At 28.5% G+C, this 16,907-nt stretch overlaps 3 protein-coding genes across 14 annotated transcripts in view; 1 reads left to right on the forward strand and 2 right to left on the reverse strand.

Moving 5' to 3' along the window:
• The window catches only part of LOC123294299 (collagen alpha chain CG42342), a 635,738-nt gene that overhangs the window by 492,241 nt on the left and 126,590 nt on the right, over window positions 1–16,907 (forward strand). The gene's annotated exons all lie outside the window — the stretch shown is intronic.
• Window positions 4,765–7,695, reverse strand: LOC123294300 (cytochrome P450 6k1-like). Its single transcript, XM_044875445.1, has 4 exons — window positions 6,752–7,695; window positions 5,427–5,648; window positions 5,115–5,366; window positions 4,765–5,056 (listed from the first exon to the last, which is right to left on the reverse strand). Exons 1-4 carry the CDS (start codon window positions 7,671–7,673, stop codon window positions 4,866–4,868), a joined length of 1,587 nt encoding a protein of 528 aa, XP_044731380.1. The 5' UTR covers window positions 7,674–7,695; the 3' UTR covers window positions 4,765–4,865.
• On the reverse strand, window positions 12,496–16,121 carry LOC123294303 (cytochrome P450 6k1-like). Of its 2 annotated transcripts, none has more exons than XM_044875447.1 (5): window positions 15,994–16,121; window positions 14,021–14,949; window positions 13,712–13,933; window positions 13,406–13,651; window positions 12,496–13,334 (listed from the first exon to the last, which is right to left on the reverse strand). In XM_044875447.1, the coding sequence occupies exons 2-5, from the start codon at window positions 14,946–14,948 to the stop codon at window positions 13,159–13,161; spliced, it is 1,572 nt and encodes a 523-aa protein (XP_044731382.1). In that variant the 5' UTR covers window position 14,949; window positions 15,994–16,121; the 3' UTR covers window positions 12,496–13,158. The 2 variants fall into 2 exon arrangements, with proteins under 2 accessions (XP_044731382.1, XP_044731383.1); XM_044875448.1 differs by lacking the exon at window positions 15,994–16,121 and adding an exon at window positions 15,883–15,926.

A 16,907-nucleotide genomic window follows, 5' to 3' on the forward strand; every position in this document is an offset into this window, starting at 1 on the left:
TCAGTTTCAACAAATGTACAACCAGTGTTTTCGGAATTTTTACCATTTAGTGGTTTATTCGAGTAGTTAAGATACTTGTTTGTTTTATCTACTATTTTGATCAGTTTGTAATGATGGTACATTAAATTGGGTGTCCCATCGACTTTACTAGATTTATTTAAAATATATAACAATACTACTTCTAGACTTTGTTGCATGGCTTGTAAAATCATTGTTTGGATTTTAGCTAAATAAAATTAAATTTTACTCCTTTCAGTGATAATTTTAAGAAGATTTCATGAGAAAAATTTATTTATGTTTAATTCTGATTAAAAATTCTAATTCTTATACTTTATGATAAATATTCATGGAGAAACCACCGTATATGTACACATAAATAAGATATGTGAGTGTGCCTAAAAATTTTTAGAAATATGTATCAGAATGTATGTATTAATTATCTAGAAGCATACAAAAATTCCTCGGAAGGCAATACTTTTATTGAATAATTTGAATTAGGTCAGACTGCAAATAATTAAAAAAAAAAATGCTCAGAAGCGAATTTCAAATGAAAGCCTCCACACCAGAAAGTCTCACTCACATGCTATAACCACTTGCCGGGACACTCGTTATAATGCTTGTGTATTGATACACCTTCTGAATTTTTAACATGACAAATTATTCCATAGTTTTTTCAAGAAAATATCAGTGAAAATAAAGGAAAAATCATGCTTTGCACGAGCAAATTTCTCTAGAATTGCAATAAGAATATACGATAAACAAATAAATTGTCGGCCAATCGAATTAAAATATTTTTTTTTATAAAATAAAAACCAATTTTTCAGTTGACAAAACATAAAATTTATTGTATTATACCTACTGCTACAGTAAAATTTATGAATGTTTTTGAATTTTTCGTGAGCGTTTACATTTAACGAATCATTTACATACAGACAAAAAACTATTATTTTTTAACCGACTCTAAAAAAAGAAAGTTCCCAATTCGACACGTATGTATCTTATCTACCTTATACATTGTCCTCCGAAGGAAAATATTTATCAAGAGCCTAAAATACTTTTAGACTCTAATTGTCAAATTAAAAACTAGGCGGATTTCCACGCATGTCAATGAACTATTACTATTCTAAAATAAATCACGAAAGAGAAAAATTATGAGTTGGTAGAATAAATGGGAAATAGTATAAAAAGTTCAAAGGTTTGATAAAAAATTAAATTGTATATAATTACTAAGAATTGTATACATAGAGATAATGCCACATGGAGCTGCAAAGTTTCCGCCAAACGGATGCACGCATTCGGTAGAGACTAGATAAAATACACGCGTATAGAGACAGATAAAGAAAGTTATCTTTGTACCTCTCTCAATGCGGTAAAGAATTCAATGATTGCATTCTATGAATCACTTATCCTATGTCTATACAGATCTATGGTATCTCTATGAATGTATATAATATGAATTTTAAGCAAAACAAGTGAAAACAAAAAATTGATTGAGCTAATTGCTGAAATACCCTTTATAGAAAGATGCCAGTGTTTGCATTATTTTTACTAAATTAGTAAAAACCTTTTGGGCGCTATTTGTTTGGTTTCTGAAAATTCCGCTTTGTGGAAATTATTTTCTAGAATTTTTTTTCGAGCTAGCTTAGGATTAATATCTACCTTTTTCATATTCTTATTATATTCTAATCTACTCTCTAACACTGTTGACATTTTTAATTCAAAACTCATGTTGATACTCGAAAGACAGAGTGTCCTTAGTCCGATATTCTGTAAATTTCAAATTTCAAAGGACTACGAATAGGTCGTTTTGTTGAGTAACGAACAAAGGCTTATAATATCGGAAAGTTTTCTTATTATTTGATTATGAAAGAAGGTAGATACTTATGAATTTGAATGTAACAAGGCATTTAAAAGAGAGCAAGGCACATAAACATGGGTGACAGAAATTGGGTGACATTTTAACACTCTAAAACCTTGGGAACCTCTATAAGAGAAAGAAGTTTTCTGTCGTGGCCCTCTATAACCGTTACTTCTACTTACCTGTACCTCTATAACAAACAGTCACGTATATACTCGTACTATTTTTGAACTATTCTTCAATTTCGTGTAAATAAAACCTCTTTTGACTAAAAGTTTGAAGAAACACTCCTGTACCGACAAGCGAGAATCTAATTTAGTAAAAAATCTCCATATGCCATTGTGGTCCCTTAAACTAATTCGTTTATCTAGGTTCGACTGTACTTTTCAAACTGGTAATTTTTTCTGATTCGTGGTCATATAAATAAAAGTAGAAATAAAGAATTTAATTTTTAGTTATATGTGCAATCTCGTTCTAACGAGACGAACTTTAATTACTATAATTAGAAAGATTCAATTCGTTGACAACAATTTATTTTAATTTACCTGAACTGCTTTCAAACAGGAACTCTTTAATTTACGTTTTAATTTCATTACCATTTAAAATTATTTCTAATTAAAGTGAAGCTTCGGTTTTTACATTTGAATATTTTTTTAATTACATAGCACAAAGCTAACAACTAAAAATTTAAATTATGCATTACCACCAAGAGCAAGAAAAGAAAAAAATTACCATCACCATTTTTTATCGTTCCTATGAACGTAAAGTGAAATGATATATTGAATGGTTAAAAAGAGATATATTATGTGTGATGTACTTATTTTTCACCTCTCTGTAAAGCGATGGATGGATTTCAAATTTGAAACACTAAGATCCTTCAAATGCAGCGGAGCAGCGGTTTGTGTTTCTAATATTTGCATTTTGATACATGCTAATGCCTTCCATACGAAATTCTCGAAGGAAGTGAAAATTAAAAAAAAGACCATTTTTTCAATTTTTCTTTTATCTCTTTCGGCACATAAAACATAGATTAACTGAAAAAAACTTTACAGATCAATTTATTTTACAACTTTTTCGTTTGAAAATTTATTTCATTCGAATTGTTTTGGGACCAACGATTAAGCAAACAGAACCTCTTAATGTTGTTTCTTGTGGGAGATGAAAATTCAAACCTTGGTAGCTCTGGATCCCAGATTTAAGTCTCGGCTAAGCCGACTAATTTGTTTTCGTTTTTTGTTATAAATTAAAAAATGTTTAGTTTTGTTTTACACCCAAAATAAGTACGAACGTTATTCGTGTTTATAGGTACGGTGTTAACTAGTATTCACCTTCACATCAAAGTTTTTTGTGATAAACTTTCTAGCTCAATATGCGTTTTCGTTCGTTGAGCCTACCATATATTGGAGAAAGTAATCTCCCTTTTGTTCAATTTACTTGAAATTGCTTCCAAAATAGGTAGTATTTTTTCAGTTCTTTTACCTTTAAATTTACGAAGAATAAAGTTAAAAATCAGTTGTACCTCTGTGTTCCAGTTGTATTCTGTTATAAGTTTAGATAAATCAATTTATTTTGAGGTGTATAGTATACGTAGGAGTTGTCCCCACCTTTATAGACACCCTGAATTTTATTTATACAGTTAAACCATCGAAATCAATTAAAATACCTTTAGTTTGATGGAATCACTTCTTGTTTTTGATAAAATAATTAAATAAAGAGCATGCAGTCCACAATTCACCTGGTTTCATACAACATTTAATTAACCACCTTCATTTACACTCTGATTAAAAGATTGGAAAAATTATCATTTTCTGTATAGATTTAGTAACACTTCAGGAGCTTTCTGGTTTAACTCTTCATTTCTCAGTGTCACTTGTATATGGCAATATTCTTCTTTATTTCTACAATTATAATTGGTTGAATTGCTATGATTTCTACTATCGAAAAACACATTATAAAATAGATTTTTTAAATAATAATGTGAAATCAACCAACTTTTTTCAAAAGAATATTTCTAGGGTAAACTCTGCTCTAAGCCCACTATAAAAAATGCATTCCAAAATTCTAAAAATTTATGATGTTAATAGCCGATACATGACTGTTTATTTTACGTTTTAGGAAGCAAAGACAAAATTCTAACATTTTGTTCAACCTTATGCCAGTGTCACCTGTTGATGATCTCTTCATATAACGAGAGGGGAACAACTTTTTACTTTTATTGATTCCTTTTTTACGACTTCAGTGAACGGCTATTAATTGTATAAGTAAACGAAAAATAGAAAAATTGCTTTTAGATGGGCATGAGAATTGAAGGATTAAAAAAATTTTGAAAATCGTTTAAACTTATTATTCTGAATATAAACTGTAGTAGTTAATTTTAACTCAATACGAAGTGTCAAAATTTGACTTGAATATTGAAAGTAAGCACGTAATGTACGCTCACTTAGCTTTTGAAATAAAACACAGGAAGCTATTTCTAATTTTTATTGATTTGAAAAATAATTTTTCTCATTTTTTGCTCAAACGACTAGTACGTAGGTACTGATGTACATTGTTGACATTTTTGTAGAATTTTTAGTGAGATATTCCTGGCTTCAATTTCAGAAATATCGCATTGAATTTCTGTTATCAGTTGATGGTAGTTTTCTGTTATAGACCCTTTTATTTACAAACTTATTTCCAATTGTTTTTGAAGTTTATGTTTGCTTTTATTCAGGCTTTTTGAACTTTAATTTCTAAAAAAATAGACTTTGGTTTGATAAAGAAAAAACATAAAAGAATTCAGGGGCTCTGCTCCTGTCGATTTTGTCGAAAGATGACCCAATTAAAATAGCAGTGTAGGTAGATATTTATATTTTCCATGTTATTTAATAATTTGAATAATATTATTAATTATAATATGGAATTGGAAAAGTTTTCAATTTGACACAAATTTATATTTTTATATTATTGATCGTTTTTGTTCTGTTGTCAAAGCGTATGTTTAATGCGTTTATCTTCAAAATAAATACTAATCCACTTCATTAAACTGTTCATAAACAGTTCCAGTACGTAATTTCAAATGAATGCCATTTTTTGGAGATAGAAAAACTGATCTAGGATTTACTTCCAATGGAGGAGGTTTTTCATATGTTTCCAATTCAAAATCTTTTAAAATGTGTACTAATCCCACTTTTGTTGCCACACTACCAAAACGAGCTCCTACAAACAACACACAACCATAAAATCTGTCATGTTTCATCCAAATAAATTTACATACCTATACAATTTCGTGGGCCCTCACCAAAGGGCATATAAGTGAACGGTTTAATTCTATTTTTATTGTTATCATTGAAACGTTCCGGATCGTAAACATAGGGATTTTCAAAATACTGTGGATCCCTGTGTAATCCTCCAAGTGAAATCACTACCGCAGTTCCTTTATCAATAGTAATATCTGTTCCTGGAAATGTGTATGTATTAATTGCTTCTCGATCCAACATCCCCAACGTTGGGTACAATCGTAGTGTTTCTAAAAACAAAATACAATTAATTTAACAACACAACAAATTATATGTATCTTTTCTGTTACCTTTAACACATGCATCTAAATATTTCATTTCTTGAAGACAATCGTAAGTAAATTTTCCACCATTCCGTGCAATTACGCTTTGTATTTCTTTTCGCAATTTAATTTGAATTTCTGGATTGTAGGATAGTGAATGCAAAGTAAATGACATTGTTAAAGATGAGGTTCCAAACCCTGCTGTAAAAAATACAGCAGCTTGTGCTACCAAAACGTCACCTTCCAATTCTGTGGGAGAAAAATATTTACTTAATGTGCAATAACTAGACATTATGAAACTTATTTCAGAAATGGCACTCTGAGTGAATTTCAAAAGGTTACCTAGCTAAAAACTCTCGAGAGGTGTTACTATAATTTAATCACAACATATTTGTGTGTGAAAACTTTAATCACCTAACATCCCCGCGTAGAATCAGTACAATATTGATTTTTTTTTTGCATTTTTCATAAAATATACCATAAAAGAAATGACAAATAGTGAAATAAAAATCGGCTAAGAAATAAGCATTTGAAACTACTAAAAAAACAGATATATCGGATTTAGTATTTGACGTCATCTACTATGTTTGTCGTGAGAACTCGTGATGGTGAATTCGGTTTTGCTAGAAAAATGTACAAATTTTTGAAAGCTTTTATCTTGGTTGTTTGTTTGGTTATTCGAAAAATAATTTTATCTACTGTTTTTAACATAAATGATCTTTTACTAAAGCAAAACAAAATCTTGAATCTAAATATTACGTTTAAAAAATGCTCCTGAACATAAAAGTGCAGGTTGCCAGTGAGAACCCGGTACGATATTATTTAAACCAAATAAATATAATTGATTTTTAAAATTTTATCATATAATTGGGGTCAAAATTAACAAAAAATGTTCCTCGACGTTTTTCTCTAGCCCTCCAATTCTCGAGTAAAAAATTCGTAAAACTATATTTTTTTAATTTTTACTCGAATATTTTTACGATTTATTTTTTACTCGAAAACTGGAGGGTTTAGAGAAGTCTAGGAACATTTTTGGTTAATTTTGACCCCAATTATATGATAAAAATTTTTCCGGCTCAATATTATGTATTTGTATAAAAAAATTAGTTTAAAAAATATCCTACCGGGTTACTTACCGGCAACTTGCACTTTTACGTTCAGGTGCTTTTTTTAAACGGGATAAAATTTTCCATGTGAAAATTACTTATGCGCAATTACGGATTTTACCGGGTCTATTAAATGAAATCCAAAAATAACAATTTTAATTTTTTTCTTAATATCATGTGTTCTATCAAATTTACTTCTTCAGTTATTTGAATTATTTTTGGGTTACTGCATAGATTTAGACTTACTAATTGAATCTTGTAATTTGGTCCCACTCTCTCCATCATTCTTTTCACTAACAAGACTATCTTCCATTGTTCCTGTAGTTTTTAATGTAATCAATGCATCAATTAAATCTGGTCGCTTAATATTATTTTCTTCGCGTACTTGAATTGTATGCCAAACAACCTTCCGTAAAAATTGTGATGCTTCTTCACCAAAGAATTTAAAATTAAATATTTTCACTAACAAAGGTGCAAAGAAGAATGAAAACAATTCAATACTACGTTTAAGTGTATAAGTAAACATAATTTTTGCAATTCCTGAAAATTCTGCTTGATCACTTGTAAACGAATTTGCTTGTATACCAAAAGCCGCTGATACGATTACATCAGTTGTATACTTTTGACTTACATCTTTAACATCCATTGTTTCATTTACATGTTCTTTGATATGTTCAGTTAATTGTACACCAATTTCGTCGAATAATTCAAATAAATTTCGCATTTTACTAGGTGAGAAAAATGGTGACATTTTTGTACGCATAAAACGCCAATGATGAATATTTTTTAATGAAAATAAATTATTTTTACCAAGTGAATCATTTGGTGCTTCGGAATTGGATCTTGCTATAAAATTATTAAAGTCTTTCACCAATACATACTTCGCTAGTTCAGGATCTCGGAGTAATAAATATGGACGTTGAAATATGTATAAACCATACACTCTTTCATTTGTTTTTTCATATTGTTCTTGAAAAAATGTTGTTAAATTTTTTTTTAAAGTAAAAGTTTCGTAAAAATTACCAAATATTAAATTTGGTTTTTCATAGGGTACATTCCTTTTTTTCCAATAATTGTATTTGGAGTTTAAGTAAATGTATAATACTGTTAAGACAAAAGTAAGAATTGGTAAGCAATTCGTTAGCCAATTAGATGTGACAAAACTCATTCTGAAAATTATAAATATTTCACTTTTTTAAATAATATATAACACCACCAAAGTACGATTAATTAACAAAACCCAACTACAATTAAATAACTATTTTATTTTATTAATATTCTAAGTATTTAGGATCTGTAATCAGATAGCTTTAGTCTTGGCATTAGTTAGTACAGTGTGTCGAGTAGCAATGGCCTCCAACTAAATTGTCTCGTGTTTAATTTTGAAAATTTGTATATTATATTAATTGTGGATATATTTTTTTTACTTCAAAAGAGTTACTCAAAAAATTCATTTCGTTTAAAAATCAATTTAATACACCAAATAAAAATTTTGAGTATATTTGAATCGAAAAAAAAAATTATAATTTCACATTCATTAGCTTTAAAATATTGCATGTAATTTTCAATTTTGAATGAATTTCAATAGGAATGAATCTTGTAGGAAATGGAAAATTATGTTCTCGAAATATCAGATGAGAGACAGACAGACATTACGTTTAAATAATTCCGATTTCCATAATCATTTATAAACACAATTTTCCAAATTGTGTTTATAAATGATGTTTATTAAAAACTGAATAAAAATAATTGGTCCTTTTTGTATACTTATACAGTTTAGAAAACTTTCATTTTCAATTTTGAATGAATTTCAATAGGAATGAATCTTGTAGGAAATGGAAAATTATGTTCTCGAAATATCAGATGAGAGACAGACAGACATTACGTTTAAATAATTCCGATTTCCATAATCATTTATAAACACAATTTTCCAAATTGTGTTTATAAATGATGTTTATTAAAAACTGAATAAAAATAATTGGTCCTTTTTTTATACTTATACAGTTTAGAAAACTCCACTCTATAAAATTTGATGAGAATAATTCGAAGTAGAAAAGTATTTGCAATAACAATACCTTGTTAATGATTTTTCTATAAAACGAACAGACACAATAAATTATGGAATATTACACTTCTATTTTAACATATTTAGGAATGAAATATATATTTCATGCATGAAGTATAAAATTAGAAACATTTATTTTTTTTTTTAAATTCCCCACTTGTTCCAGGTCAAGAGAATTTCAGTCACCCGCTTTTAGTTATTGAACAGCACATTTCAGTATATTTTATAACAATTGTGATTCTAAATAAATTACAGTTTAAGAAAACAGGAAAAACAAGCTTTTTTGCGCTTAAAAATGGGTAATAATTTTGATTGTAATGTAAGATTCAAAGCGTGGGGTGGTCTCTACATTCATTCTTAAAGTTAATTGTTTTGGATTTAAAATTACAATTAAAATTAGTATCCAATTTGTAGTGCAATAAAGTGTGGTTTTTAACTATAATTTATTTTTTCTAGTCTCGTTAAATTAAAAATTGTGTACTCTTTGGGTAACAAAATATAATTTTTTTTAAATTCGTAGCGCAGGAGCTGTCTTAGCTAAGCAAATTCCCTCAGAGATTGAAAAAAAATAACACATTTTTCTTTAAATCGAATATTGCATTTTTGATTTTCCAAGAATTTTTTTTCGAAAACTAAGCGCCTAGACAAAAAATTGCATTTCTTGCTTAAAATTGATCCAAAAATACAAAAAAAAAAAAAAAAAATTATTTTGAAAAAATTCAAAATTTGGTATTTGCGGAACTTTTTTCACCATTTTCTTCGGAAATTCGATAAAAAAATTTATTCACATAACTGTAGGCTACCCAACCGTTAAAATTACTATTATTTCAGGATAATATTCTAAAGTAATAAAGATAAAAATATCGATCCTGGTGATCCTGGTCGTGATAATAATACAAACTTAAATTATTGTATTGTCATATTGATATTGATATTATTAGTCAAGTCAAGTTCATCGGACAATTAAAAGTAGGCTAAATTTGAATTCTAAGATTTTATTACATCATCACTGAAGTTATTAAAAGCGTGGTAAATACAATAGAATCAAAATAGTGAAAATTTCTTGGCAACTTTTTTTAAATAGGGCTTTTCATTTACAAAAGGACTCTTTTTTGTTTCGGACCGTTTTCAACCAAGTAAAGACATATCTTATATCTTCTATCCTTGTCAAAAGACGCTGCTAAAATATATTTAACTTTCTTAGGTTGAATAGTTTTTTGACAATTGTCCGGAACAAAAGCAAATCGATGAAAAGGTCTATTCATTTATTACAAAAATGTTTCCATAAGTATAATAATAATAAAAGAAAGAAGCTAATTGAAACTATTCCAGACCACTTGGTATAAAAACATGAATTTAAGGAAAACGATAGTTTTTTTTTTTGTCTTTTACAAAAAATATTTAATAAACAAAATAAATCAATTGAGTTATATAAAATTATTTTTAAGTGCGTACAAAAAAGTTTTTTTAATAAAAGGAACATAATCTTTGAAAAACAAACCTGCTCTTAATTGATTGTACATAAAAAATTTAAAGTTATTCGATCATTAAAAAATTAAGTAAAACAACAATTTGCTAAAATTTAAATTAACAGCAGTAACAATTATTTAAATCATCAGCATTAATATCGCTAACGCTATAGGTAGCAAAAGCAACTTACAGGATGTTTTTTTATCAAAAATAGTACATGGAGACATGTTATATAAGTGATATAATTTTGCTATTTTTTTTTTTTTAAATTGGCAAATGCTCTATTCTTCTTTGCTATTTATAGTGTTTTCTCTGCGTGCAACGAGGAAGAACTATATTATTTTGCGAATTTTTTATTTAAAGTACTAAAAAGAAAGGAAGAGGTAAATGAAAATTATAAATCCAAACATTCGTTACAAGCTTTTATTGAAACTATTCGTTACTACAAAAGTGAGACAAATCTTTATTATAAAATAGTTACCTGTCGATATGTCGTCAATAAAATATTCCCAACATTTAAATTCAAAAATATAAACAGGAAATCTTAGAGCATTAGCGTATTCTTAAATATAAAAATTTTTATTGCATATTTGATCCATATTGATCCAATCAAATTAAACATGATAATGGTGTGAATCTTACATCAAATCAGGTATGTTTGTTTCTTTGATATGTTTTTTAAAATGAAAGGCAATATTAAATCCAAGTTTTCGACCTCGGCAAACGACCGGATGGATCATGCCGAAAAATAAGAAAAATATCGAAAATTTTGACCTTATCTCAGTTTTTGTTGATTTTGATCTAGAAGGACTGTTTCGCATCAAAAATTGCAATATTTATTTTAAAGAAGGTAAAATTTGGATCGATTGGAGATCAAACCGGATACAGCTTTTCAAAGTTTTTTTTTTCAAGTTACACGATATTACGCAAAATTCCATTTTGTAAACCCTTAGAGGAAGAACAAAAGTTTAAATGTAAAAAAACTTTGAGGAAAAAAATACTACAATTTTTAAGGAAAAATTTTCCTTCCTGGTCAAAATCGGCAAAAAGTGAAACTAGGTCAAATTTTTCGAGGTTTGTCTTATTTTTCGGTATGATATGGTCGTTTGCCGAGGTCGAAAATTTGGATTTAGCATAGTCTTCATACATTGCAAAAAACATAGAATACCTAATTTGATGCAAAGATTTTTCATTTGATTTTAATATATATACTTCAAAAGGAAAGAAGTTTTATAAAAAATTTAAACTTTTTTTTACTGTATTTGAAAGCAATTTTTACGTACAATGAGAACAACCTTAAGTTATTTAATCACTTATCAGTCTATCCATAACAATTCTGTTTTCAACCAACAACATGATAATATAACTGAAATATTTTAGGCATTGACCTACTGACCTAATCAAAATATTTGCCATGACAATGTAACAAAATTTCATCATTAAAAAAAGTATGTTAAAATTAGTCTCTTAGCAATTTTTTATCATTAATGTAATATGTATTGCATATCCTAATTGAAACATTACACTAAATAATTTTCAAAAAATCAAAAACTGACTATGTTAAGACTGTCTAAGTTCTTTGACTGGCTTGAAAGTTTATAATTTTTTAAGAAACCTATTAAAAATTCATTGGTGAAAAAAAAATTTATAAATAAAAGTTTCCCAGATAAGAATGGTTCAAATTACAATTGAATTTCAAGCACTGCGATTATACCCTTTACTATATCAATTTCAAATTAGAATATGTTATAGGTATTCATATTTTATCTGTCACGGGTCTTTTTATTTCTCCAGTTAAAATTCAGTTAATTTTCCTAATTTTCAATGCTCACATCCGGGTACTTTTTCTTATTTCACCGTTCCTGGATGTGAACAATGAACAATTGGTAAAATATTTTCGAAAAAAAATGTGTCCAACGCAGGTAGAATATGAATACCTATAGCATATCCAAAAATCGATAAAGTAAAAAGTATAATTGCAGAGCTTGAAATTCAAATGTAACTTTCACCATTGCTATCAGGAAAACCATTCTTCTTTATGAATTTTTTTTCCACCAATAAATATTTAAAAGGATTTTTAACAAATTATAAAGTTTCACGCCAATCAAATAATGATATCACACGAATAAAAATATGTAAACAACTGCCATAAATAAAAAATGGAATGTTAATGCTAGAATTATGTTAGGGCTTAAACAGCCGGGGTCCATTAAAATCTAGACCAGCTCAAATTTTCCAATAATGAGCCCCGACTGCTAAAGTTGCTATGATAAGCACTGGACTTGTTTCTTTCTTTTAAGTTTTTATTTAAAGTAGTAGGGATTTTGATTTTTTAATTATTTATTTTATTTTATATTTTTTAGTTTTCCGGCACTAAAAAAAACCTCTTTTTATACTATATTAAAACATTTTAAATCAATTTATTACTCCTAATAAAATTTAAACATATAGCTTATATATATTTTTGTAATACCCTTTTAAATATCTTTATTTCGATATCCTATTCGATAGGTTCGGTTAATTTTTGTTTGTTAACGTATTACTATTTTGCGTCAAAAATCCGCCATTTTGTTTTGTTTTCCAACCCTTGCCTAAGAACATTTGGGTTTTTAAGAAGAATATAACTATACCTTAATTGTTAAAATCATGTATCGAGCCGGTTGGAAGGTGCGAGGTAGTAAATAAATTATGGAGTGTAGAGTAAAAGGAAAATCATCTCTTATGACTGTTTGACCAAAAAAGTGTCCACAAAAAGCTGTTAGATTATAGTTCCAAAACCAACTAAAAAGGCGCTGATGACCACTGATGATTCGATGTGTATATGCTAGGTGTATATACTTTCTTTCAAATGCCGTCATCAGCTTACGGCAGCGCCACCAAAATTTCACATGACTTTATGGAAACTTTTTATATACAGAGATGATTCTCCTTTTACTCTACACTCCATAAAATAAATGCCTTCTTTTCAAACAAATGCAAAATTTTATCGCTTAGATTAGACTTTAAAACAACTTGTGCAACTTCATTTTATTGAGAAATGTTTTTTAATTGCTTTTTATGGTAGAAAATAATACCGATTTGTTTTGAAAATCAATATTAACTATCTTACGAATCTACTCTATGTACTGTATACAGTACCAGGCACAAATTTCAAATAAATTCCATTTTTGGCTGTTAATAAAAATCCTTTGTTATCAATTTCCAATGGTGGAGGGCTTTTGTAAGTGAAAACTTCAAAATCTCTCAAAATATGAATTAATCCAACCTTTGTTGACATCATTCCAAAGCGGGCACCTATTCCAACGAAATTTTGATGAAATAAAAAATATGAATGAAAAAATGCAGCGTTACAATATGATAATTACCTATACAATTTCTAGGTCCTTCTCCGAATGGCATATAAGTGTATGGTAAAATTTGACTTTCTTCTATAAAACGTTCTGGATCATATATTAAAGGATTTTCAAAATATTGTGGATCTCTGTGTAAGCCTTCTAACGAAATAACTACTGCAGTGCCTTTATCAATGGTTATATTTGTCCCTGGGAACGTGTATGTATCTAAGGCTTCTCGATCCAAAAATCCTAAGGTTGGGTATAACCGTAATGTCTCTAAAACAAACAATGTGCATTGATATACAAAAAAAAATATTTGAATTGTTATTTTTATACCTTTGACGCATGCATCCAAATACTTCATGTCTTTGAGGCAGTCGTAAGTGAATTTGCCTCCGTTTCGAGAAATTACTGTTTGAATTTCTTTCCGTAATCTTGTTTGTATTTCTGGATTATAAGAAATTGAATGCAATGTAAATGAAATGGCTGAAGATGATGACTCAAATCCAGCAGTAAAAAATACAGCCGCTTGTGCTACTAGAACGTCTCCTTCTAATTCTAAAATTAACATTGTTATTTTTTACCTTTTCTTCCTTCTAAAATGAATCAATTTTTTGCACACCATTTTAATAATCTCATACTTACTGAATGGAGGCTTATCGTCTTTCGAAGTGATTCCATTTGCAACACCGTCTTCAGTTTTATTTGAATCTTCTAATGTTCCCTTGTTTTTCAATGCAATTAATGCTTCAATTAAATCTGGTCGCTTGATATTATTTTCTTCCCGTTCCGCCATTGCATTCATAACAACGTTTCGCAAAAAATCTGAACCAACTTTACTGAACAATTTAAAATCAAATATTTTTGCCATAATTGGCCAGAAAAATATGCATAATAATTCGAGACTGCGTCTAAGATTCATTGTGAACATAAATTTTCCAACTTTTGAAAATGCTGCCTCTTTATCAGAAAACGAATTCGCTTGAATGCCAAACGCAGCTGACACAATTACGTCTGTTGTATAAAATCTGGCTATTTCCTTTGCATCTAAAGAATCGTTAACATGGCTTTTCACTTGTTCAGTTAATTGATCGCCAATTTGATCTAACAAACCAAACATATTCTTCATTTTTCCGGAAGAAAAGAAAGGTGATAATTTTGACCGAACATAACGCCACCCACTAACACTTTTCATTGAAAACATATTATGTCGACCAATTTCATCACCTTTTATATCAGCGCTAGTTCTTGGAACAAAATTATTAAAATCTTTGACTAGTACATGTTTAATTAACTCAGGATCTCGAAGTAATAAATATGGACGCTGAAATATGTATAAACCATAAGCTTTTTCATCTGTTTTGTTATATTGTTCACAAAAATATGATGTTATGTTCTTTTTAAATGTTATTGCATCGTAAAAATTTCCAAAAATCCAGTTTGGCTCACTGTATGCTACACCCCGGTTTTTCCAATAATTAAATGTTGATTTAAAATAAAAAATAATAATTGTTAAAGCCAACGCCAATATTGTAAGGAAATCGGTGCTCCAATTTGAAGTGATAATTGCCATCCTAGTTAGAAAATAATCAAATTATTAGGTACTGTAATAACAACAATAATACAATAAATTAGCCAAATTGTATAAATATCAAATCATGCTCGTTTTAATAGCTTAAATTAATTATGAAGTTTGCCTTCAGGTTGTAAAAATTTATTACGAATTATATGGATTTATTTAAAAGTTAAGGATGAACGAGCTTCAAGGTAATTTGAAATAAAAAAAATTAATTTTTTTAAATATGAAGTTGTACTAATGGACTAATAGAATAGCGGGAAAAGGTATAGCTTACATGTTGTTGTCGGGTAACGGTCAGAAGTGGTTTTAATCTATGGAGGGGCTTACTCACATAATGGACCTGCCGAGTCCGCTCGCCCGGAACCTGAGGACTGGAGTAATTAAGCAAATTCGGCAAAAAAAATTTTTTGCTTTCTTGTAAGCGATATAACTCGTAAATGGTGCACTTTAGGATACTGGTGCTGTGCAACTTTTTGTTCCTTAGATGTTTTTCTAGAACTTCGAATTGCAGAGAAAAGGCTATATTTTTCAAATAAATTTATTCGCTTGCAAATAATTGTATAAAAAAAAATTTACCCCTACATTTTGTAGCTGATCAATGTCTCAAAGAACAATCGCAATCTAAATGACTGGAATCGAAAGAGCAAAATGTCAATTTTATTTAGCAATTTTGTTGCCTATACCCATATTCAATATTCCAATTCTTGGAAATTGGAAAAAATATATGTAAATTGGAGAAAAAATCGAAATTTATTTAGATTATTTATGTTTCTACTAAGAAAAAAATTATCAGCTACACCTTTTTAAGCTTGGAGCTTTGTTAGCCGTTCCCCCCTCCGCAAATTCGTAAATTAATTGAACTTATTATTATTAAATACGTATAACGACCAAATTTTAGCTGTCATCAGTATAAATTTACTTATCCTACCTTAATTGGCAATGTCGTATGGAAATCAATGTGAAAAGCAAATACTTTACTATGAGCAAAGAAAACTATCTAATGTTATGGTAAGAAATTTTAAAAACAAAAATTACAGACCTATCTCAATAATATGTATTTAAAATTTGTAAACACACTTAAAAGTTAAAACATATGTAACACTTTCAATTTCAATTCTGTTCTGCTGATGTTGAATGATGAATGTCAGTAGTTCTTCAGGTTCTTGATGCGTCCTTGTTTAATTTAATAACCAGATAAATACTTAATTATTGTAAACCATTAACAGAGTCAAATATATTTATTTATTATAATTTTTTATTATTATTATTGTGCTTCCATCTTTCAATATATAGTATTTATCATAACAGTGAAGTATGCGTACTTTAAATTAATTCTTTAAAATACCTCTAGTTTTTTTTTTTTTTTTTTAAATATTTATTTTAATATATTTTTATACCCTGTATACAGGATGTTCTGTTATTGGCTGCAGAAATCCAGCTTACCAAAATAAACTCATCAAGAACAACAAAAAAACTCTTTTCCAAATTTAGATCTGAGGTCTAATTTGGGAGATTTGAGAGAGGGGTAAGACAAATTATTTTATTGAACTTAATTAAACAAACAAATCACGCATATTCATATACCGAGTATATAAATAGGCGTGGTTTGTTTGTTTACTATAATATTTACTCAAAATAATATTTGTTTTCTGACAATAAAATAATAAAAATATAAAAAGTAGGATAATTTGACCAAATCCAAGTAAATCATTTTATACTTTTTTTTTAAATCCCTTCAATTATAATAAACCTACTAACGTCATCCGATTATCATTGGCTAGTGGTTATCGAATGATAGTCAGCGAATGAACAAATTACCAATATTTGTCATACCCGTATCTTCCAAATTTGGCTTCAGAGCCTGAGCTTATTTTGGTAAGCCGAATTTTTGCAGTCAATAACAGAATACGCTGTTATGCATAGATCAAGGTATACTGCAACGAACAAAATTTT

This window comes from Chrysoperla carnea, chromosome 2 (genome assembly GCF_905475395.1).
Source record: "Chrysoperla carnea chromosome 2, inChrCarn1.1, whole genome shotgun sequence".
Classification (NCBI taxonomy): Eukaryota; Metazoa; Arthropoda; class Insecta; order Neuroptera; family Chrysopidae; genus Chrysoperla; species Chrysoperla carnea.